Source organism: Aristolochia californica, unplaced genomic scaffold (assembly GCF_029961685.1).
Source record: "Aristolochia californica isolate CCGP_79_NKW_82.1479 unplaced genomic scaffold, dmAriCali1.0.hap1 SCAF_13, whole genome shotgun sequence".
Taxonomy (NCBI): domain Eukaryota; kingdom Viridiplantae; phylum Streptophyta; class Magnoliopsida; order Piperales; family Aristolochiaceae; genus Aristolochia; species Aristolochia californica.
Genome location: NW_027181804.1, coordinates 9570758 through 9596440, shown reverse-complemented (window position 1 = coordinate 9596440; position 25683 = coordinate 9570758). Strand labels below are relative to the sequence as shown.

Below are 25683 nucleotides of genomic sequence, written 5' to 3'. Positions count from 1 at the left end.
GGGGGGGGGGGGGGGGGGGGGGGGGGGGGGTGGGGAGAGATGTATTTTAACCTCCCTTTCTGTTTGGCTTGATATTTTCCCTTTCCATGCGTTGCTAGCATGACACTTTCTTCTTGTTCCCTCACCAGTCTCCCTTCCTCTTGAAGACACATGGTCAAAAGTTCATTAATTGACCATTTTACCTTATGTGTGTTGTATAAGATTTTGAAGGGTCCATATTGGTGCAGAAGGGTATTCAGGATGTAGTGCACTAGGAAAGATTCCAACATTTTAACCTTGAGTTTCTTCAATTGAGCCGCAATATCCCTCATTTGCATGATGTGCTCGCACACACCTCTCATACGGGTGATCCTTAGGGATGAGAGCTTCATGATTAGGGTGTTTGCTAATGCCTTGTTTGAAGTGACAAATTATTCATCAATGGCTTTTAGCAAGTCTTTGACATTTTCCCACCAGAGGCGATTATACTGAGGCGATTAGATCTCTCCCATCGTTCATAAAGTGTGATTTCAGCTGCAGTGTTGGTATTAGTAATTGCTGGTGGTCCATTTTTCCTAATAGCATAGTCTATGTCCATCCACCCTAAATGAAGTCTTTCCAGACCTTATAATTATTTCCCTTAAGATCAAGGATATCACAATGAATATTTGAGAAATTTAAAGGTTGTTCAACTGCATACAATTACAAATTACATGTTTATGTTAAAACCGAGGCTTGAATAAAATATTATGTTTTACCAATGTAAATCATGCTTAAAAATTGAATCTTTTGACATAAAAAAAATGTCTGTGGGCTAAAATTTTTAATTCAAGCAGATTCATTATTCTTTATGAGTAAACTTTATGATACAACTATCAAATTATTTATGAATTCATAATTCTTGTGGGTAAATTATAAATAATTTGATATTTTATCCAAATTAATAAACTCAAATATAATAAAAATTCTTGTGGGATAAAATTTATTATATTAAGTATAATTAATTACAATTAATATCTACATTTTCTTTATGATTGAACTTTATGATAAAACTAACAAATTATGTATGAATTCATAATTCCTTTGGGTAAATTATGAATAACTTGATATTTTATCCTAACTAATAAACTTAAATATAATAAAAATTCTTGTGGGATAAGATTTATTATATAAAGTAAATTTTTTTATAATTAATGTCTAATAATCTTTATGTGATCCTAATCATAATATATATTTTTTATTCAATTAAAGATGATGTGGTTACTCTCTAATTAATAAAAATTATATGGATCACATGATATTAAATCGCATAAATGCGAAATTTACACGAGAATAACAAGAATTACATAATCTTAACTAACACTAATAAGTTATCATTATGCACAAAATATTCTCATAATATATACATAATTTAAAACTGTAATATTATGCATAACATGTAATTTCATGCATTTTTGTATATGTCAAAACGCATAAAAATAATTACAAGTAATAAAATGCATCATATTAGACGCATAAAGACTGTTGGGCTTGATGGTCATTGGCTCCGGATTTGTTTCTAGCACGCGGGTTCGAATTCCGTTGGAGCAAAAATTAATTTTGAGAACCAAGTCAGCTCGGTCCTCTCTCGGGCAGCTCGGTTTGGCAAGTTGGAACGGGTGAACCAATTCAACCTGTCCAAATCGATCTGAACCGTCGGTTATTTATTTATTTAATTTTTACACCAAGTCGCCCCAACCTGAGACTCGGTTGCCAAGTTGGAACGGCGAGTCGCAGATGACTCAGCTCAAACCAACGTGCTCGTATTTATCAAAATACATTATGGTTTTAATTAACCATGATTCTGTGCATTGGAGTTTGTCTTCAACCTCCAGCTGCACGTAGAAAATTAGGTTCGCTGGCATTCCGCCGGTGTTCCTTAAAGTCGTCGACGCCGACGAACCTTTCGGAATGGTCACTGGTGCTAGCTCCGATGTATTTCGCCGATGCGATAGCCTCCGATCGTCGGGCGTGAGCGCATAGAGACAGTTGGCAACAACATTTTTTTTTGTTTGTTTACGATGTCAACCACAGCAAACCTTTCGGAATGGTTGCCGGCGTCAGCGTTGCGTCTTCCTCCGACGCTATTCACCAATGAGAACCCCAACTGTTGCACGCAGTGAGCGCACATAATTCTCATATAGAAAGCACACAAAAAATAATCAAATAGAATCGACACGCAAGATCAGAGGTATTGCTTTGATACCAATTGTTAAACTAAACATGAATTTTTAACTTTATGAAATTCACTATATAAAATGTAAACAGAAGCCAGAAATCATACCTCCTTCCATACGATCAGATTCTGTGTAGAAATCACCGGCGTTCTGTTCTCTATTTCTGTTTGGTACTTCCGCTCTTTGATCACTCTCAGTAATGGTGTGAAACTGAAGGGGTGAGTGAGTTTTTGAGATTGGGGGCCAAACCATATATCTTATTAGCCAACCTCCCGTCAAGGTTATTCATGACTTCCTGTTATTGAGGGAGTGGTGGCATCATTCCTTAAAAAATATTATCAAAAGGAAAAAAACAACGATTTCGAGCAAAATTTGATACTAATAAGCAGTATAATCAAACTTCAAAGATACAGTAAAAACTGGATGACCGTGGTAGAAGGGGGCAGCAATCAACAGGAAAAGAAAATTATGAAACAGGTAAGGAAAAGTAGCAAAAACAGCAACTGACCTCATCAAATTAACCCTGAGATTAATCTTAAGCTGCACGAAGAGATCATATAGCTGGCCGAGATCAACCGCGTTGCCGTGCGAGTAGAGCACCGTCAGGCGAGCATACGGATTTCTCAGATAGAAAGCAACGATTTTGTTACCATGCTTGGTGTCAACCAGAAGAACGTCAGTGGCACTGTCGCGAGGAATACCCAAAACCACCACTCTCCCGTCCTTCTCTTTCTTGAGACTGTACGTTGGCGGAACCGGCGGGAAGAACGCAAACTTGGCCGCCAAATGCGAGAAACCGCAATCCATTTCCCCCAGGAACATTAACGGACGGACAACTCATTGATACATGAGAAACCAAAATGCATAAGCATATGCTCCGAGACCACCCAAAAGAAGCTTTTTACAGATGAATTTCCGCCAAAGATCGATAACTCCAATGACAACTTCACCAAAGTCCTCCAGTACCAGCTCCAAAAACACTACCCCGAGTCCAAACCAAATACTGGGATTCCCGAATCATAGACTCTTCCCAACATGAGCTGATAAAAATGACCCCAAGAAAATACAACAAGAGCTAACAAAACAGATGAACGTGGAAATCTGCCCTTCTGGGTCTGTCTGGTTCACTTAAACCAGAGAGATAAAAACGAAAGCAACACGAGAGGGAGCAGAGGAGTGGTTCCGGTGTGGCGTTTTCAGTACTGCATGTGGCATTTCCACCTGTTTTGCACTCACAACTAGGGTAGCATCGAGCGAGCTGATCCCGAACCTGCCTATGTTTGAGCCGAGTTTGATTTAAATATTTCGAACTCGAGCTCGAGTCGAACCTAGGTTCGAGCCTAAAATTGTAATCGAGCTTGAGCCCTATAATTTTAACCAAGTTCGAACCGAGTTCGAGCTTCAACATTCATTTAAAATTTTTCAAAAAATTTAAGTCTCGAGTTCGAGCTTCAACATACATTTAAAACTTTTCAAAAAATACATGTCAAATAAATTGTATATAAAATTATGCATACATTTTACATAAAATTAAGCATGACCTCTACTTAAAATTGGGCATAAGGTGACATCGAATTTAGCTGAGTTTGAACCTTCCTATGTTCGAGCCGAGTTTGATTTAAATATTTCGAACTCGAGCTCGAGCCGACCCTAATAATTTTAACTGAGTTTGAGCTCGAGCTCTAGCCGAGTTCAAGCTTAACCTACATTTAATACTCTAGACAAAATATATGTCCAATAAATTATATATAAAATTATGCATACATTTTAAAAAAAGAATGATAGGGGAGGTTTAGGATTGAATCTCAATAATGGATTAGAACGCATCAATATTAATCTTTTTTACCCCAAATATTGTCTAGCTTATTTATTGTGGCCTCCTTAGTGCCCCTGGTTGAAAAATTATATTCTAGGAAAAACTGTAAATGTTTTCCTATGATACATATTTCCAAAAAGTCTTTTAAATAAAATCTTATTACTATTAATGACTTACAAGAAAATTACAAGAAATATTTTAAAATTTTCTTAGGAAAGTTAAATGGACCTCTTATTGCCTCTTCTAGGAAAATAAATAAAAATTAATAATCAATCTAATATATTACTATACTTATTGATAAATTTTTATTCAAATAAAATGTCAAACACAAAATTGCTATGAAAATTGCCTCATGCTAAAAGTATTACAACATCAATTGTCAAATACTTATTCAAAAAATTTCTATAGGTTTTCTAGCCCATCTTAGCAGGAAAATCTTACTTAGAAAATTATATGATTTTTTAATAAGAATTTTCAATTAGAAAAATATTTCCAAAAAACATGAGGCACTAATAGTCCCTAGAAATGTTTTTCTACTAAAAATGTCTTTTCAATATTTTTTTTAAAAACCCACTAATAGTCCCTAGAAACATATTTCTACTAAAATGTCTTTTCAATTTCTTCAAGAGCCATGAAAAGGGACAACCGGAGTTTAAGAAAGAGTTTTTTTCCACTTGCTTATTATCTCGCATGTGCGAATTTGTCTTCACGCATGGGGGGGGGGGGGGGGGGGGAGGAGGTTTAACTTAGGTCTCTCTATTTTCCCGCCGAGACGATGCCGAGGGAAGGGGTCTAGCGGCGCTGGTGAGGACTTGTCATTGGGGATGACAATAGCGGAGAAAATAGAGGCGAAGGCAAACGAGGGGAGGAAGAATCGAAGGAAGAAAATGGAACCAAGTAGCAGCGAAGGCGTTCGTCGAGCAACTGTGGACGGCGACAATAGTGGACGGAGGGGCACGACGGTGACGAGGGGAGGAAGATCCCCCCCCTCGCTCTCGCTCCCGCTCTGGCTCTCGGTCTCGAGTCCAGAATCTCGAGCCCGTTAACTAGCCAGCTCGCGAGCTTTCGAACCGAACCATGGTTCGGTCGAGTTTGGCTTGTTAACACAAACGAGCTTTACCAGGATCTCAAACTCGGTTTGGGATCCAGATAAATCGAATTAAACCGAGCTGGAACCAAGCCGATCTGGAGCCGCTCGCGAACCGGCTTGGTTCGATGCCACCCCTACTCGCAACACCTAGTCTGTCAAGTCAAGAGTACATCCCATTTCACTAATTTTACCTCTTCATGAGACATGATACATAAATAAGATAATATAATTGCTTGAGATTCTTCGCCTTTCCCTTGGATGAACTCTCCTGTTAGTCCTCTATCCATAATCACAACCTTCCATTCAACATCATATGATTTAAGATATTGAAAACTAGACCATGGGATGTCCGGGTTCTCACTTGATAAAATTATTCACTATTGGTGGGTCATGTCTACCTTATCCATGACAAGTAGGTCCCACCGATTGTGTAAATCCTAACCCTGAAATTGGTAGAACGAAAAATGGAGGGAGAAGATGCTAGAAAGAAATACAAAGGGACCATTCAAAAGACAAAATCATCATGACATCTATATAAGGACAGGGCACGGGGTGAATTGAGTAGGTTGCCTAAGGATTTTTGTTAATGTATCCTTGGGTTTTAAGTTAATTAACTTTATCTCTTTACAATATTAATAAATTCAGTTTCTTGTTAATAAATCTGAGTTTGACTCATAAAAAATATAGAAATTTTGAAGTTAATTTTATTATAATTCTTTGTAAGCATGTACAAAAAATTTATTCAATTGTCCAATATAAAGTTCATACTGTGAATTTGGATCCAAGACCAATTCCAAAATGACTAGCCATCTTTGGAAACCTTTTTCCCAACTAATAAAAGCAACATATTTGTTCTCACTAATCCAGGTGAGATTATTCCTTAACACTCCCTCTCACGTGTAGGCCCTCTGGGCTCTTACATGTCGATAATTTCGGTGGAGGCTCACATACGAGTATCTGCTCTGATACCACGTGAAAGCCTCGACAAGATGGGCATGAGACTCATTGGACTCACTGCGAGCATAACGTTGGTTGCATCAATCAGCATAGTGACCATCAAGACGACATAGCTCATAGCGAGGAAGGTGGCACCCTTGTCCAGAATGAGTTCGGCTCTGGTTGACATAATTATAGTCAAAACCATTGGTTCGACCATGAGCGACCAAAGCCGCGGCAGGTCGATCAGTCCGATCCACGAGGTGCGGCAGTGAAAGTAGCAACTAGAGAGACAGATCTCTCTAGAGATTTCTTAAAGAGCTCAAAGCTCTCAGCTCTAGAGACGAGGTCAGAGAAACAGGGGAAACACATGAGGGCCATTTGTGTGGCGTAGAAGGTGGAAAATTCGGCGCCAAGTCCACAGAGAAACTAGTGAGTTTGTCAGTGTTGTTAGCAGGTCTGTTGATAGTAGAGACCCTTGAAAACGCAGGTATAAGCTACAATAGATTAATTTCCGCGCTTTAGCTGCCGGAGATCGTCATTGAGTTGGATTTCCCAAGTCTTCAAGCGATGACTGAAAGCATTTTCCAAAACGAGCCAGACCTTGCATGTAGTGGAGAGACCAACGGCTTCAGCCATGGCCTCCTCGGTGAGGGAGGAAAGGAGGAGGCTGAGAAGGTATTGATCCATTGCACTCCATTGAAAATATTCAACAATTGGGGTAGTAGAATTTGTGGCAGCAAATTGAGGTGGTGGCGTTAGGGTTCCATCCACATAATTGATGAGATTTTGACTTTCCAAAAGAAAAAGAAGTTGACTTTTTCACATAAGTATGTTGTGGAAAGTTTAATGGTAATCATATGGATGAGGGTATGAAAAGGGAGAATATGAGAAGATAATTCGATGTCGAGAGCCGTGGCGGGTCGACGAAGACTACGTCGGTGCCAACGACTATGAGAAGGAAGAGGAAGTCATGGGACACGAGTGAACAAGTTCTGCGGAAGAGAAGGAAGCCGTAGGACGCGACGATGACGAGTTGGCTGAGAAAGGGGGTACACCTGGTGGTCTTCGTGTCGGGACAGATATTTGATGGGCGATGACTATACTGGTGCATAAAGGTGGGCATCAACGGAAGTAGAGCAACGATGCACACAGGAGAAGCTTCTCGCTGAAAAAAACTGCGATTAGAGAAATGGGAGATCGAACTGCTCTTATACCATGTGAAGCTGGGTTCAAGTCATACTATATACAATTTTTGCATGGTCCAAATTGAGCAATATTTTTGCATGTCAAAATCAAATTTAAATCGTGAAAATCAAAATACTGAAATATGTAAATATATTTTTACCATATTATAAAGCTATATAAATATCCATTTAAATAAAAATCTATTTATATTTGGTATTCATGTCGTAAATGTTGGAAGGCAGGGCTCACGCCCACACGACCAAGGAAGGCTCACATATCCAAGTGTATTAGAAGATGGGCCCAAGCCCATAAGACCAAAGAAGACCCATGTATCCAAGAGAAATAGAAGATGGGCTCAAGGCCCATAAACCATGGAGAGGCTCATAGGCCCACATACATTGATGGCAGGATGGTAAATAAAATGTCATCACATTGAAATGACATTGATGTAATTAAGTTAAAGTTCCTGGGTTAAAACCCTACACTCTAAACCCTAAGTTCAGGGGTATTATTATAATACAGTAGTTTCATAAATCTACAAATAGAACTTCAGGGGGAGGGTTAGTATAATCAAGTCCATAACTTTTTTCCTCCGGTTTTATCCCAATGGGTTTCTCTCCCTTCTTCTCCATTAGCTAAATCCATAGAGTCCTAAAAATTAACATGGTATTAGAGCTTTTATTTTCAGGACTCCGACTATGGTTTTTTAAGTTTTATTCTTGAACGTTGTTAGAATTTTTTTCCCTTTCATCTTTAGTCTCATGCATTATTTTTTATTTTTGCTTCCCTTGATTAAATCATATTGCTTTGCTCGTCATTGTGTCTGCCATCGTTCTCTGTTTCTTTGTTATCTCTCTTTGGAAATTGTTGTGGGTATCAGATTAGAAGTCTAATCTCTCGGTGAATGATGGTGAAGAGAGTCTGCAAGCACTCTCATGGTGCCTGAAGAACGTTGTCTCAGTAAATTACCTTGGAAAGTTGCCTTCATTCCAAATCATTCCAGCAAGAGAGGCAACTTCGTTGCTAATCATCGTTGTCTGGTCTGATATTCTGGTTGCCATATATCCTGCTCGGCTGGAGCTTGTTTGGCAGATTGTGACTGGCTTGATCCAGCCTATCCAGTCTCTGCTCGTCCAAAGTTGCTCTCTGGACATTCTTGATGTTCTCGAAAAATATTGCTGGTAAAAGTCTTGTTCTATCTGGGCAAGTTTCCTATCAATTTTTCGTTCACTGATCTAATCTGGAAAGTTGCCTCCCGAAGAGCTCTGATTTTCTGCTCTTGGGGGAAGAAGCTCTATTGCCGATTTAAATTGGTTCCTAAGTTAGGAAACCAATTATAATCAGCCGGCCGCTCTGTTCTGCCGAGACCCGGACTCGCGAGTCCAGCCAGAAAATGTTGCCGTTTTTAGAAGATCGCTCTCCATTGTTGTTGTCTATGTTTTTTGGAAAGTCTTGTGGTTTTATCCCGCCGTGTTGTCATTTCTGGACGACGACTCTATTGATTCAGAATCTCCTCGCTGGTTCTGCTGTTTCCGTAACTTCCAAAGATAGATTATTTTTGGCTGGCCTTTCCTGCTCCAGCTTGGTTGCCGCTTCGGGAGGACGATGAGTCTGTTGATTTCTGAAATTCCTTCACCAACTATTTCTGGTTCTTGCTGTTCATCACCGGCTACGCTTTCTGATCTCCATTCGGCGCCGTGGAGAAGAAGACGACACTGTTCAAATATTTCAATCAGCGCCGAGTTAACCCAGCGCTAGTTCTACCGCAACCCGGACCGAGTTGACTCAGCAGCTTTCGCGTGACTTCTATTACAGTCTGAGTCAACTAGGACCAACTCGGTTTGGATCAACCTGACTCGGGCCACTTAATTTTTTGCCTCGGTATATGTGCCCAAAATTTCTACATATTTCGGCACGACTAGATAAAATTGTTTATCTTGCTGGATTATTATTTTTGAAGAATTGACGGATTATTTTTTGGTCAGTATATTATTTATAACAAATATGAGCATTTCATGGGTTATTTTTTAAGGATTATTTTGGATCGTGTTAAATGGGCCCAAGCCAAACCCATTTCAACTGTTGCTATTGTGTCTCTTTTGATGAGACATTATTATTGAAGAAGGGGTGGCCTCATACTATTATTTATTTATGTCCCTGTCAAAAATATCAAATGTTTGTGGTTGGGAGTCCATGACAGAGGAACTTCAACCCCGTTAAAAACATCAAATTTATTTGTGGTTAGGAGTCCATGACGGATGAACTTAATCCTTGTCAAAAATATCAAAATTTTGTGGTTGAGAGTCTATGACGAAGGAACTTCATCCCCATCAAAAATATCAAATTTTTGTGGATGGGAGTCCATGACGGAGGAACTTCATCCTCATAAAAAATATCAAAATTATTTGTGGTTGAGAGTCCATGACGGAGGAACTTTATCCCCCATTAAAAATATCAAAATTTTTGTGGTTGGAAGTCCTTGACAGAGAAACTTCATCCCCGTAAAAAATATCACATTTTTGTGGTTAGAAGTCCATGACGGAGGAACTTATTATTAAATTTATGTTACTTTCCCCCTTTAATATCATATATTACTCTACCACTTGAGAATCGTTGTCCTATGGAGGGACACGGTGGTGGTGGTGGATACTTCAGAGCAATATCTTAGTCCATAACCGTTTTCCTCCAGTTTTCTCTGGGTTTCTCTCCCTTTTTCTCTATGAACTAAATCTATAAAGTCCTAAAAATCAACAGTAAACATTAGGCGATTAGCACATGAACATACGTAGTCATCTAAACATTTGTAATCTCACGAGAGACCCCAAAAGGCTTTCCGACTCTCTCTCGTTATGATGCTCTCGTAGATGATCTAGGGAGCAAAAAAACAAAACGAAGGTCCGACTTTCTAGTTGCTACTCAGCACTGGTTATCGTCGAGACGAGAGGGATCATCCGAGACTGCATTCATGGCCGTGAATCATTTAAAGATTAGAAAAAGAAACTAACGTTTCGAAACCTGGGTTCGAGGACAAAACGGCGTGCCAATGGGAACGGAAAAGTTGCAGGGAGAGTAATGAAGATGTTGGTTGGGTGGGAGTCACGCTCAAGCCTACCCTGACATCAGAATCCGCCGCTTATTCTCATCTGTGCAAATCATGGAACATGTTGTCTGTAGGAAAGGACCGGCACGATTGAGTCGAGTCGACCATAGATATTGGACCCTTGCCATTGCAACGTAAATAGGTAGAATCCACTTAGAATTAAACTAAGGTTATGTTAGTTACACCCAAAGTCATACATTAATAAGTATTATAACAATAGAACAACTAAACATAAATATAACACTAACATAACTAAAACACCTTTAACTAAGACTCTTATGTGAGACCTCCTCCTCTGAGACTCTTTTAAGACTCCACCATATTAATTTTGGTTTTGTGAGACTACTTACTGTGAAAGTCATGTCATACTCTTTTATATCAGCTCTTTAACACTCCCCTTCAAGTTATAGTTTATAACTTTAGTTTGCAAGAAAAAAAAATTAGTCTTCAATCTTCTTTTACTCATAAAATTCTTTATAGATGCAAATTTTTCATCTTTTGTTCTCCCCCTTTCTTGAATATTTTGATCACATAAAAATTACCACAACATGTGGAATAAAATATCTCTTGCTTGTTCTTCTTCTTCTTCTTCTTCTTCTCTCCCTCAAGTTGGGGATAAAATGATATAAAGAACTAGTTTGGACAAAACGCAACATGAGAAAAGAAAATCACTCTTAAGCGTACAACAAAACTCTAAACCCCCATCAAATGGTCGTAGTATAAAATACACTCAAATTTAGGGCACAATGAATAGTCTACTCAGTTTTTAAGGGTAGCTCAGACACAAATCACCTACTGGGTGAAGAACAAAAGACTTTACTCAAACTGGATGTTGGGTATACTCTTATACTTTTTAGGTCGTGGATATAGGCATTGTTCTAAAGTAATGAAAATACACGAACATAAAATGAACAAATACTAGAGGAAAACAACTTTAATCGAAATAAGATGAGTATGCAACATTCATACTTCCAAACGAATCTAGACTATGACCTTTTTTTTTTAAAAAAAAAAAAACTAGGGGGGAATATAATGGTAGAACTTAATAAATTTTACCAACTATAAATATTTTTGGAGGGTGGCCGTAATTTTCGGAGTTGACGATGCATAAGATACATAACCAAGTAACAAAAACGCAAAACTTGAAAACAATATTAAAGCATGAAATTTTTGTATACCTTTAATCAGCACATCATGGAGTGATTAATTGTGAAGAAAAATTTATGATTGGAAGAAAATTTTGGTTAAAAAACTAGGATTATAGGAGAAAAGAAAACTCAATTTACACCAATGCATGGAAAGATAATAGGAGATAAAATAGGGATAAATGAGAGGTTTTTGGCATAATGGACCTTTGTATTTATGATATCAATATCTCCCACAATATATATTAGAATCACCAACCATTTGGTACATAAAGAATTAAACTCAAAGAGCTTTAATTTGATACCTAATTTGACATAAATAGATATGTTCTTGAATATTTTATGACTTATTTTCTTCATTATGTAGTTTGATGGTTGTCAACTCAAATGTGGAAATCTCCTTACATATAGATCGGATTGACATTCTCTCTTTATGAAACTAGACTTTGATACCTTTTATTTAAGTATAATTTTGCTTCATAAAATATACATCTTTTGAGATAAAGAATCTGATAGATTTCGTACCCTGTCATATGGTCAAACTAAGTACTCTTTCTTCTTTGGGCAACATGACCATTGACTCTTTCGATATTGATATCTCCATCTAAAAAACACAGATTGAGAATTTCTTTAATAGGTAAGAAAATATACTTACAGATATATATTTTGACATATACTTCTCTATATAAAGTTTTGTTCTTCATGATATAAAATGCTTTGAAAGTTAAAGTTTTATGTTGTTGCTCAAACTTCTCTTGTAGTCTAACCTTTGCTGCTTCAAATATCAATTTCTCTTTATAGAAAACTCTGCCCAAAATTTTTTTTAAATTGGAAAGTAAACTCTAAGATCTTTCTGTCAGTATATAATTTATAATATTAAAAGTTCAATATGGAGGTGCATACTCCAAGAAAACAACAGGTACTAGGATAGAATAGAAAGAAAAAAGATAAAAGACGAACCTAAACTATTAGAGATGATAGATCAGAGAAGGTTCATAATATCTTTGTAGTTTGATCGAGTCAACTCACATAACCCATTATGGTACCATGTTGAATTTATAGAAAAGAGAAATACTTCACGAACTTGATGTAATTTGAGTATATAAGCTTTTATTTATAATAGAGGAAACAAGTATAATCTACTTATAATTAAACTACTTTTATCGCAGTTACACTCAAAATTAAATACTAAAAAGAGAAGTCCAAACATTAATAAAAGACCAATATAACTAAAATAATTTTTTAATTGAGACTCTTATGTGAAATATCCTCCTATAAGACTCATTTAAGACTCCACTATAATAATTTTGGGTATGTGAGATTAATTACTCCTTGAAGAGTCAGGTAAGATTTTTCTATATTTTATTTTCAACATAATAGTAATTAAGATTTAGAAAAATATAAATATGATATCAAATTTTGAATCATTCAACGTGAGAATGTAGAAACAAGTAAACTGCAATCGAACAGGCTGTCTGCAATAAAGTAAGGCACGAGGAATTCCAAAATGTGAGCGTAATTCAATGTTTTGATTCTTCCAACGTGAACGGGAAAAAAGCTAAAAGTACGACATGTTCGTGGAAGCTAACAGGGGAAATGGGGTTATATTTAATTGCGTGGAGAAGTGGGATTATTCGAAAACCTCGTGCATGCACCATAAGATTACGGAGAAGCGCTCTGGTTTTGTGGTGGAACCTCGTTCGAAGAAAAATAACGTAGTTTGATTTGTCTTCTTCTCCATCGGCAGCGACTCCGACTTATGCTAGTGGGAATTGGCATCTGGCAACTTCCAAATCCATTCCTTTTTGCTGATTTCTTTTTTTCTTGTGTGAGTTCGAATCTCCTTCTGAATAGTGATGGAGAAGTGAAAAATAATACTGAACCTTGATCTTGTCGATGAGATTGGATCTGCAGGACAATGGAGCTGGCTTTTCACCTTCAGCCATCATCACTTCAACAGAGGAGAGAAGACGCTGATTAGCCTGTATTTCCCAGTATAACTCAAACTCAGACAAGATCTAGTGGTCTTTTTACCATATAGCAGTCACAAGGTTCAGAATTTACACAAATTGGTCCAACCCGTTTGCTCACTTCAATATCCAAATCAACAATGTGAAAAAAAATTTGTACACTACCCAGTGCCCTAAAACCCATGAGCCATCACTCTTAACGCATTTCTGTGATACACAGCTTTCACAAGTTCAATATCCACACCATCTGAGACCTCTAATCTATTAGGAAACATCAAAATCTAATCAGATTATCGTCAGTCTGCTGCTGCTTCTTGGGACCCTGGCCGTCCGACGGGCTTCCTTTCTTTCCAAATATCATCTCATCAAGATCGTCTAAGATGTCCTCTTCTCCCCCACGAGTTTGAGATCCTGCTGGTTTTCTAATTAAAGCTTCTTCTTTACCCATGCGAGGAGAATCCTCTGGTTCAACAGCAACAGGTATCATTGCAGGCTCTGGCTCAGTGAGAGCTGCTGAAGACTTCTTCAGCTCTTCAAACTTGGAGAGGACCTTCTGGATTTCATCATTTACATTCAATGCTTCAAAGAGTAACGCTTCATTGTCACTGGCTGTTTCTATGATTCTTTGGACTGTGAACTGTGATTGGTGGCATTGCTGCACGAGAGTCGTCATTAAGTCATCCTGTGGATTGAAAAAAAAAAATCATTTAAATGGACTCTCATAATACCAGATGCATTTACGACAATCTTCCTAGCAAGGGTTGCAAATTGAATTATGTATATCAAAACATACTGCATCTTCCCATATCAACAAGCTCCACCATGAGATGACCATTGGTCCTTAAAGCAAGAATTAATCACCTCAAAGAGCAAATACTGCCACTACACGACCAGAAACTGGCCAAAAACCATGCTAACTGCAACTAAAATTGGTTTGGGAGAAAACAAGGGAACATAAAGGGTCACTAAAAACCTGATATACCATTTCTTTTTTCTGAATTAAGCAAGAAGGGTACTACTTATCATTATCCATGATCATTTAAAGCAAAATGTGAAGAAAATAATTAAAGCATCCTGCCGACCTCTAAATTAGTATCCAGAAATCAGACACATAGAGATTAAAAAAAAAAACAAAATCCATCGTGCTAAATAATATTTTAGTGATGATCACCAGGAATCACCAGCAAATATTTCTGCATTTGACACTTCAATAAAGTCAGAATTACTTCATTCAAAAAAAAAAAAAAAAAAAAGTCAGAATTACTACCTTAATGAGACACCAAAGATATAACCAGGTCAAATAACAGGAGACCAAGGTACTCACATCAAGGTAATGCTTGAAAGCCACAAGGAACCTAGACCGTCTTTCAGAGCTTGCACTAAGATCCACATCTTGTTCAAAACCGAGGGGAATAAAGGCAACGAGCAAGGGCATAGTGAAAGCTACTAGTTCTGAACTAAACCGGATTATCTATGAGTTCGAGTCTCTGAACTGAAGTAAGTATGAGCACTTTAGGCAACTAATTCTGCAACTTTATTGTACTGTAGGAAAAGGCCAATGCTCCTCTTCTTAATTAACTGCAACTTCGGACACCACTTTGGTGAAAATATTTTGATTTAATTAAGAGACTGGGAAAATGGTTCAAACTGCCTGTTAATGATTTGAAATAGGCTATCACCATTCTTTCTCCCCCAACAAGGCTTCACCTATCTCATACAAAAAACCTTCTATTCTCCACTAAGACACTAACCACTGTTGGGCAAAGAGTTGCAGCTATGAGATCTGTACCTTGAGGCTTGCCTAGATTACTCAAAAAATCATGAAATTATGGTCTCCAGTACTGTTTGCACACTCTTGACAGCCAAAAATTCATGTTGAATTATGATATCTGAAGAGTTTGATGAATGATATCTGGAGTGATTTTCCTTGGTCCCATGGATAAATTCAAAAACAGGTATATTAGAGGTATTACTTCTTCCAAAAAGTAAAATTATAAAAAAATTATTCAGGAGAAGTAGTCTATATGTTGATATTAACATATCCAGTTTGAAGTTTCCTTCATTGCTGGTGTTCAAAAAAAAAATTAGAGATGAAGTGCCAGTTTCTGGCCCCAATCCAGGTCCAAACTGTAAGTGGACCAACAGGTCTCGTCTTTCTTTTATATTTAATTTCATCTCTTCCATGCCTTGTTTACTTTCATCGAAATAAATGATCTAATGAAGAGAAAGACAAACAGAGATACCTAAATAGCAATAACAAATGAGGGTTTTTTGGGTTCTATACCCTCAAAACTCATTGGTATTCAGTGTTAAATGATCTGAACATAAAGACGTGGTGATGATAAGGTTTTCTGATAGGAGATTTTTGCAAGATTTCTTTTCTGACATTAGGTTTTGGAAAGATGTAGATGGTTTCAGCAGAAAGAGAATAGAAAGATAAAGAAAAAGAGAGAAATCCTCTTGCTTACACAAAAATAGTTTTGAGGATCTCAAGATGAGAATTTCTGTATGTTTCAGAGAATGAGGTAGAGCTTTTGATGTCCATCAAGGTGGTCCATTGAAATAAGCTTGCCAAATAAATATCTATATACTTACATAGTTAGACAAGCAAAGAGTTTCCATTACAAGTAGCTGCTAGTCAACTTTAATAAAACAAACCTTATTGAAAGGCCACAACAGTATTGAACAACACTCCTTCCAACTTTCAAATTGTCCTCATGTAAAAAAGTAAAACCGACAATTTCGCTTCTGCAAGCATTGACCTCTTACCAGGAAATAGTACAAGCCTAAGGATTAGACTCCAATCCTGACATCAAGTCTTACCCAGGCTAAGGGTATTAACGTATTAACCAACATACAGAAAAGGAATAGAATAAAAAAATAAAAATAAAAATTCTTCCAAACATGTTAGCTTCCAAAGAATTTGAGAACTAAGTCCTATTTATTTTATGTTCATTCCACATTCAAAAGCAGACAAGGATGTGAACATTTTGAAACTGCATCGATATCAATGGTAAGTGAATGATAAGCTGATAAATGATCCAAAAACTACTATTTGTTTTCTAGTGTTCAGGCATGCATTTTTCTTTAGAAAAAGGTCAAGTCATTTAAAACATCTGAGAAACAGTTTCTTTTTTAAGCAAATGCATAAGTACCACGTTTGTAATTTACGTCAGAAGTCAAAACAAGTTCAAAATTCCAAGCACACAACCTGTTCGTTTCTACCTTACCTTGTGATATATGGGGTTCAACTCTCTAAAACAGTTTAACTGGAATACCTAGATTTCGTCAACACCATCAAATAAAACTAACTTACCTGCAAAACATCTTGTTGTGGAGAAGATGATAAAACTGTAGAAAGAAGCTCAATACTGTTCCGTGCAACATCAAATGCTTCTTTTGTCTGTTCTGGAGTAAAGCTTTGAGGTACAAACTCAGGGGGGGGCTGAGGATACAGACCCATATTTGTTTCTGACTCCAAAATAGAGCGTGGAGGAGTAAATATAGGTGCCAAACTCTCATTATCACGCCCAGGAAATCGAATACCTCTAGACTTCAAACTCTGGAAAAGAACAACACATAAAAATGAGTATCACCTAAAAAGGATGACCCTAAACAGTAACCATATAAAAACTTGAATACCTTATATGTTTCTTCGTAAACTGGTAAATAGCGAAGTTCACTCCCTGATTCTCCCCACGCTTCTATCAAAATAAGAGCTTTGTTCCGGTTGTTGACTACAGTTTGAGGATCGTCAATCAACTTCACCATTTCATCCAAGACTCTCTCAGCTGCCACCTCAGAGAAAGCCTTTTCACAATTTTTTACGCAGGTTTCCAATAAGAATAGAGCTAGATACTGAACTCTCGGACTTTTCAGCATAATTCGTTTCTTAATACCACGAATTAGTTCAACACTGTTGACCTTTTCAGTGTTGATCATATCACAGATTTCTAAATTGGCAGACCAATCGGGTTCATCCAGGCTCTCGGAAGTGGCATCTTCAACAATCTTGTCTGCTTGGTTTTGTCCCTGGAGGAGCTCTTTCACTTTGAAGCTCATGGATGTCATGCCGGCTGACATCTTCCTACCAACCTCAGCCCCACCAATCTTTAAGCGCTCGCCAAAGGCGCTAACTTTCTCCATCAGATTGTCACTCATTGTCGAACCACCAAAGGGAAACCCTAATCTCTGTCAGGTTCCAAAGGGTTGTCGGCACAGAAAACCTAAACAAATTCCAAATACTCCAGCACATGAGAATCCGAAAATCATTAACTGACAAAAAGCATCAGAATTTTCGGCAAGAAAAGTAAAATTGTGAACAAGAGTAAACAGTTTACTCGCGATCATACCCAGGAAACACAGCAAGCTGAGCAGAAAAGACACAAGTATACTCGTAATAAAGAAACTCAATAAAAGAATGAAAACGTTTTACCGATCCAAGAAACTTAATGCCTGGTACTCAAAAGAAGACCTATATCACAAGCACATGCTTTCAGCAGAATCAAGCATAAAGCTTCCAACAGTTCTGCGACCCAGAAAATGAAGCATTCCCTCTAAAAGCATCAAAATTCAACAAAAAAAACTTTTCATACAAATTGAAACCTCCCAGCAGCAGCCAAAGATATTAAACAATAAAAAACAAATCCAATATCCACAACCCAGAACCATTGACAAGAGAAAAATCATCGTGCAAATTAGAAAAAAGGGAAATTGTGGAGAAAAAATTATACCTTGAACTTGAAGAAAGCGATGAATCGATCGGAGAAGTCAATGGAGAGAAATCAAGTCTCCTTCTCTCGGAGCTGCAGTCTGATCTGTTACCTCGCTCTGTAATTTATATCATCTTAAAGGCACCGAAAAGATTTAAATATTAAGAAAGATACTCACCGTTGGATGCCTCATCTTTTATCACCAGCCGTTGGATAGTCGGCCCGTTCTATTTAATTAAAAAGTAAACCGTAAACGGCTAAACGCGTCGGGAAATTCCCACGAGGGACGATAGAGCGCGAGTGAGAACACTCGAGGTGGGACTCACATCATTGGGAAATGAGAAAATGAGTACGTACGACTATTATAAATTTAATTTTTGTAAAATTTTTAAAGTCAATGTTATTGAGTAACAAATTGCGCCCATCACGTGGGGCCCAAGGGAAGGTCATTGAATTTAATCCTTTAATTGCAGTGTATGGGAATTAAAGCACATTGTCACTGAATAATACAAGTTTGTCAGAACGGACTTGGTTTTTTCACCAAAAACATATAAATGATTAATCAATTCCCGAAAAAACAAAATGAATGAATTTATTAGAAAGAGTCTTTGAACTAAATCAAAGCCCAACAAATTCTGTTCTACATTTAAAAAATTTACAGAAAACTTCCACCCCGATTGGTGGACGGGGAAATAAAAATTACAAACAAAGTTAATGTGTTGACATTACAAACTGCCAAAATGTGTAGAAGATCAGACAATCCCTTCCAGACCTTGTCCACAATTCTCCACATGGAGCAATGCCCGCAAACATCTCCAGGCGTTGAGGAGAGGATCCCAACAACGCACTCGGAGGTATAAAAGAAATAATGATTCTTTGGAAGTTCATTTCTTTTACCTGAGGATCATGTTATAAATAGTATAGTGCCAAGATGGTACCTGAGGCAAAGCAAGCTACTCATGAAGACTGCCATGGCTGAGATAATGAGACGTAAGAATTGGAAGCATCAAGTCCCTGGTTGCCATGCACAGCAGACTTCAGTATATTGTACTGATCCGTCACTGAACTGTATAAAGCTTGTGAAAAGGCAGCCTTAGCCTGAAAAGAAAACATAGCATGTCATTTCGCACTCATATGCCAGTGTTCCCGCCAATGTAAAATGAATGAATGGAGCTTCATTTGCAATTTTTTACCATTTTGAGACACATTGAAGTATTTATCATTGCATCTCATAGTCACCAGAGAACATGATTTGAACTCGGGCAGACCATTTTGTGGAACCACCATGATAATATCTCAACAGAAATGATAAATGCATTCAGTGTTGCTACCTTTGAAAGTGAATATTGTCTCATCACAAAACATTTGATGGCTAATGTTTTTTTGTTTTCCTTACTTTCTCTTAGTCATTCCCAAGAAAGACATGTTAAAATGAAAAAAAATATAAAAAATTACCTCATCAAGGCTTTCAATGCTGGCTGTAATGTCATCAAAGCTCATTTCTTGACCCACAGATAACCCAACACCATGATAGGAAATCAATCTTCGCTCACCAATTTCCTTTTCCACCTGAAAAAAATGCAGAATCATAAAGCCTGTCGTCAAGAAAAATAAAAGAAAAAGCACAGGAACTTAAAGAGGAGCATACTTGGGGTGGTGGTGACATGACATCATAGCACAGCAGTGCTAAAGGATATATATGCCCAGGTACACCAGAATGATACGAAAGCCTCCGTAAGTTGTCCACTGAGGATGCATCAAAGGGTGTCTGTCCCCCTTTATATCAGTACCAATAAAAAAATAGCAGCATCATACAACAAAAATAGTCATGAAGAATACGTAGTGAATAAGAAGTCTAACACAAGTGTCACTTGTGAAGTTAGATGCAGTATATAAGATTAAATCTTGAAAAACAAGGATATGCTATACTTGTTATCATTTGTAAACTTGTGATTGGATAAGACATGGCAGAAAGTCAATAAAGTAAATATAATGTACTCAAACAAGCACAATATATTTTTATAATTTGCAGAGGACTGCCACTTATTATGAAAAATGCTACAATTTTCACAATAATTCTAAATATAAATACAATGGAAATCAAAGATGGGAGAAAAATATAGTTTTGCTAACATATAAGATGTCTGCAAGATATTAACTACTGAGGTTATAAATGTTGGAGTTTGTGATTTAGGTTAAGTACTTGGTTTTCCGCTCCCTAACAGACCGGTCTTTTGGGTTATATTGGCTAGGCGTTTGACATGGTATCAGAGTTGGGCACCACGTTCCGCATTCGAATCCCGGAGGGCAACGATACAGAACTTGGGAACGGTGAGTGTTAGAGTTTGAAGTCTGGGTTAAGTACTCGGTTTTCCGCTCCCTAACAGACCGGTCTTTTGGGTTGTATTGGCTAGGCGTTTGACAATAAAGTCTTAGCATGATAGTATTTAAGTATAACAATACTAACTTATGATACACATGGAATATTGTTATTGTATTACAGACTACATAACAGCATCAAGACCTTTTTCAGTACTGTTGGTGTAATTGAGCTTGCTAGTGCGCTACTCATAAATGTTGTTTTTTAAATTTCAAAGTATTTTAAAATCTGATTCTCTGTGCTAAATGAAAAACTTATGATTTTTGGTTTTAATATAATTTACATGTACATGGCCTAATTTTATTTAAATGTTCCCAATTCAACATCTAAGGATAATTATAGACATCACTTGATCAAGCATGTGCCATATTCACAAAAATCTTCATAACGTGAAAACTTCTTATTTTAGTTACTAAGGATGACTGATAAAGTTATAGATGTGTTTCCACTTTTTTCCTTTTATTTGCTAAGGTATATTAGGCCATTTCTTCGCATAAAATCAGTATTATGTTAGATGCTAGAGATATCTTAACATGTAAAAGAACGAAAAATGGACAAATTACATACTTTGAAATGTCTGCTTCACAAGTATTTTGCTTTCTAGTCTCTTATTTCAGAAAGGAACAACAGTCCGCCAATTTTGAGAAAAGCAGCATTCATGGAATTCCCATATTGAATGTGTATTTCAACTAACAGCCGAGTAGCTTTCTAAAAGAACAGTATTCTCAGAAGTCCAACTCTACCTTGGCAGACACCCTAATTGACAACAAGCAACAGTTGGCAATCCATACCAGTCAGATTGTCCCTCGTCATATGTCATCATTTCCCACTTAAAACTAAATATAAAATATCCTTACAACATTGACATGACTTTCTCCTCAAACAAGTTAATCCTAAGGAGAAACTAAAGCCACTTGACATTTCTCATTATATGAAGAAAAAGAAAGACTAGCACAAATTGCTACACAGAAATTTTATAACATAATCCACAACATCAATTAAAAAAACACTCCATTATGTTTTAATGGATATTATGGCATTAGAATGACATGATGCTTGTTTTAATTGTGATTAGAACGACACTATGGCTTGTTTTAATTGTGAAAATACTCCAAAACAACACAAGAAAAAGAAAATATAATTCAAGTATTTAACTGTATCCCACACAAGATGCATGTTAACTTACCGGAAACCACTCTCCAGTTGTAGGATCTGGACGATCTCTTCCTCCACTTGGAGCAATCCAGATTATTTGTGATCCAGACCTTCATCAGCAAGAACTTACTTCAAAGGGGTATACACACTCATACAAACAATAAAATAAGAAAATAGATAAGTAAAAGAGGCAACTATAACTACATAAAGCTGTAATTACAAGAATGACTTTAAATTAAAAATCTTAAAGCTCTCATAAGGAGCATACCTTAAAAGCAAAGCCATCTCCTTCAGACTACGAGTATTAGCTCTCTTCTTCATCTCAGCAAGCTCGGGAATGTCATACATGTGCTTCTTCGAGTACACACAGATGAGGTTTCTGGTAATCAAATAATTCATACTTTGTTAGCATTCAATGAGTAGGACAAAGCACAAGAGTCGTTTCAATTACAAAAAGAACTAGAGATCACCTTCCCATGCTGAATGGTTTGCAAACAGGATCCGTCACAACCCTATCACCTGCAACAAATGTCTGAGCCAGACGATTTCAGTTGTTCCAGGTCATTTGACTTGAAAACAATTAATCTTTTCATCAATAGGTCATTAAAAAATAAAATAAAATAACTTACAAATAACCAAACAAACCAAATGAAAAAAACAAGCAGACAAACCCCAAAAAAAAAAACAAACAAACCAAAACGAAAAAAAAAAAAATACAAACAAACAAACCAATTTCCTACCATCTTTTCAGCAATATTTGGATGTGTTGTCTCAAGCAGCAATGCGATTACTGCTGGATCTGCCTCAGTTTGATGGTTAGATATAAAAATTATATTGTGACCCTGTATAACATTCACCAAAAACATTTATCATAATTTTATACAAGCATCAGGTAAATTCATGACAGATGCGCAATCCCAGAAAATATCAAGAGATGATTCTAAATTTTGCAGTAGTTACCTGTAAATAAATTTCATGTTTGAGAGATGCAAAATGTTGTTATCAAGAGAAGAATTAAAACATTAATAGGTTGTGAAAATGAGTGAAATTGAGTTTTTGAGAGAGAGAATGAGGGAGAGAAGAAAGAGAGAAGAGAGCCTCAAGAAACTGCTCTCCTTCGGGTCATGCATGGCCCCCAATTCTTCTTATTCATTTAACTGTCAATTAATTATAAAATTACCCCTAATCAGTTACACTTCACATAACCCCTTATAATCTCCCAATTGACTTACTCAAATTACATCAAAATCGAACTACAAATAAAGCTAAAGATGTTGAACAATAAAATATCATCTCCAAAAATTTGTAAAATGATCAAAGTGCCCTTCTTCTGATTTTTGAACGCTCTCCCTCAAACTAGAGCATATATCCATGAGACTCAGTTTGTCACAAAAAGATTCAAATTCACATCTTCTCAGCGATTTAATAAATACATCTGCCACTTGATCGCCAGATCTAACATATGGAGTGACAACTTCTCTCTTCATCAAAGCATCTCAAATAAAGTGACAGTCCACTTCAATATATTTGATTCTTGCATGGAACACCGGACTTCCAGCAATAAATATGGTTGTTTGGTTATCACAATACATAGTCATAGGTTCATCTTTTTGTAGGTCAAACTCTCTAACCACAGATCTCACCCACATCAATTCACTGACCGTATGAGCCATAGCTCTTTACTCAACTTCAACACTTGACCTGGCTACAACTTTTTGTTTTTTACTCTTCCAACTAACAAGATTGCCTCCCAAGAATACACAGTAGACTGTGGTAGATTTTCTATCAAGTTTTGACTCTGCATAATCAACATTAGAGAAGGCTTCTATTTTCAAGTGATCTTGAGGTTTAAAAAACAATTCCTTACTAGCTGATCCTTTTTAAGTACCTCAGTATTCTCTGTGTAGGACATGCAACTGTAGCAACGATAAACTGTCTTGTCCTTAAGCTCTTCACTTTGTTCATTATAAAGGTCATGCCCAACTTCCATAGGAGTGTCTGTTGGTTTAGCTCCCAATAAGTCATATTCTTACAACATGTTTGTGACATACTTTCTTTGAGTTAGCACCAAACCTGCTTTGCTTCTAGCCTCTTCAATGCCTAGAAAATACTTCAGGTTTCCTAGATCTTTTGTTCGAAAATGTTTGACTAAATGTATTTTAACCTCCTCAATAACTTTCTCAGCACTACTAGACAAGTTATATCATCAACGTATACAAGCAAGACCACAATACCAGTCTGACGCTTCATGGTAAAAATGGAGTGATCAAAGTGACTTTGAGAGAAGCCAATAGACAGAACTATCTGACTGAATTTCTCAAACCACACCCGAAGACTTTGTTTGAGACTATATATGGCCTTTCTTGCGCCTACACACTTTACTCATCTGCCCTTGAGCAATATACCCAGGAGGTTGCTTCATATAAACCTCTTCATGTAGGTCTCCGTACAAGAAGGCATTCTTTATGTTTAGCTGGGATAATGTCCATCATTGATTTACAGCTACAAAAATTAAAATTTGTACAGTGGACAATCTTCCGACTGAGGAGAAAGTTTCAAACACATCAACACCATAAGTTTGATAATGAGCTTCCTTGATTTACAACTACAGAAATTAAAATTCGTATAGTGGATAGCCTGACAACCACGGAGAAAGTTTCAAACAAGTCAACACCATAAGTTTGTGTATAACCCTTTGCAACCAACCTTGCCTTGTACCTCTCTATGGAGCCATATGCTTTGTATTTAACCGTGAACGCCCAGTGACATCCAACGACTTTAACACCAAGCGGCAAATCACATAAAACCCATGTGCCCTCTATTAAGAAGTGCCTCCATTCAACATCCATGGCTATCTTCCATTGAGGAGATGATATAGCATCCTACACAGAAGTAATGCGAGAGGACAGTGACATAGTGTTTATAAAAACTAGACAAGGAATCAAAAGAAACAAAGTGAGACAATGGATACTTATACCTTTGTGCATATCTTTCCTAAGAGCAATAGCAAGGTGTAAGTCACTCACCTTAGGACCAGTAGGCAAGGAAGATTCAGGTGCCAACATGAGAGGGAATCTAAGATTTGATGTAAAGGTACACGTCGTCTTTGATATACCTATAAACGTCTCCTTGTAGTAACATCAGATGGAATAGGAACATCCTCTATGTTAGGAATTAAATGACCTAATTCCAAACTAACGAGAACAATAATAATAATCGCAGAAGAAAGGAAAAGCAAGCACGAAAAAAAAAAAAAAGATTTATAGAGGTTCGCCTTGAGGTGAGACTACGTCCTGTCTTCCGCCGCTACAGAAATCGACATAAATGAAGCTCATAGTGCATGCAACTTCCAACAGGTGATAGTTCTTACGATCAGCCAATCCATTCTGTTGTGGAATAAACACATATGAGGACTAATGTATAATCTCTTTACTCTGACAGAATAAATAAAACTTTTGATTCATAAATTCCAAAACCATTGTCAATACACGAAGAGAAGTATCAAATTGTGTCTTTTTTTCATCAAAGAAGAGTTGAAATATATCAAATCCTTTTGATTTCTCTCGTAGGAGATACACCCAAGTACAACGACTAAAGTCATCAATGAAAGACAAAAACTACTTATAACCAAAAGATCTAGATACAGGACAAGGACTCCAAACATTAGAATGCACGATGTCAAATAAGCGATTGCTTCTGGATTGACTAAGAGGAAAGTGTGTCCTATGATGCTTGCCCAACTGACACGTTTCACAATGAAATGAAATACTGGAAGGAAATGCAGGAAAGAATTGAACTAATTTAGCAAGAGAGGGATGACTTAACCGAAGATGCCACTGTAAAGGTGCATCGTCAGAGTGTAATGCCTGTAATGAATGTTGTGAGTGGCTCTCCAAATAGTACAATCTATCTCTCTCACATGAGAAACCAATCATCCTCCTCATCATGAGATCCTAGAAAACACTATGACAAGGGTAAAAAGTGACAAAACAATTT

At 37.1% G+C, this 25683-nt stretch overlaps 2 protein-coding genes across 3 annotated transcripts in view; both read right to left on the bottom strand.

Annotated features, from left to right (window-relative positions):
- Positions 1 to 13457: 13457 nt before the first annotated feature.
- LOC137948066 (TOM1-like protein 1) lies at positions 13458 to 18257 on the bottom strand. Its single transcript, XM_068793992.1, has 4 exons — positions 18174 to 18257; positions 17083 to 17666; positions 16757 to 17002; positions 13458 to 14122 (listed from the first exon to the last, which is right to left on the bottom strand). Exons 2-4 carry the CDS (start codon positions 17599 to 17601, stop codon positions 13715 to 13717), a joined length of 1173 nt encoding a protein of 390 aa, XP_068650093.1. The 5' UTR covers positions 17602 to 17666; positions 18174 to 18257; the 3' UTR covers positions 13458 to 13714.
- A 471-nt stretch (positions 18258 to 18728) lies between these two features.
- The window catches only part of LOC137948360 (glycerol-3-phosphate acyltransferase ATS12, chloroplastic-like), a 37642-nt gene continuing 30687 nt past the window's right edge, over positions 18729 to 25683 (bottom strand). For both annotated transcript variants that reach the window (XM_068794437.1, XM_068794438.1), the window contains exons 6-12: positions 22428 to 22529; positions 22158 to 22219; positions 21956 to 22066; positions 21719 to 21797; positions 19801 to 19920; positions 19608 to 19721; positions 18729 to 19250 (exon numbers count right to left, since the gene is read on the bottom strand). In XM_068794437.1, coding sequence (XP_068650538.1) covers positions 19110 to 19250; positions 19608 to 19721; positions 19801 to 19920; positions 21719 to 21797; positions 21956 to 22066; positions 22158 to 22219; positions 22428 to 22529 — 729 coding nt within the window. In that variant the 3' untranslated portion in view covers positions 18729 to 19109. The remainder of the gene's footprint in view (positions 19251 to 19607; positions 19722 to 19800; positions 19921 to 21718; positions 21798 to 21955; positions 22067 to 22157; positions 22220 to 22427; positions 22530 to 25683) is intronic.

Coding starts and splice junctions, on each gene's coding strand:
- LOC137948066 (XM_068793992.1), bottom strand. CDS start 17,601: ATGAGTGACAATCTGATGGAGAAAGTTAGCGCCTTTGGCGAGCGCTTA. Junction 17,003..17,082: donor TTTACGAAGAAACATATAAG/GTATTCAAGTTT, acceptor GTTCTTTTCCAG/AGTTTGAAGTCTAGAGGTAT. Junction 14,123..16,756: donor CACAACAAGATGTTTTGCAG/GTAAGTTAGTTT, acceptor TTCAATCCACAG/GATGACTTAATGACGACTCT.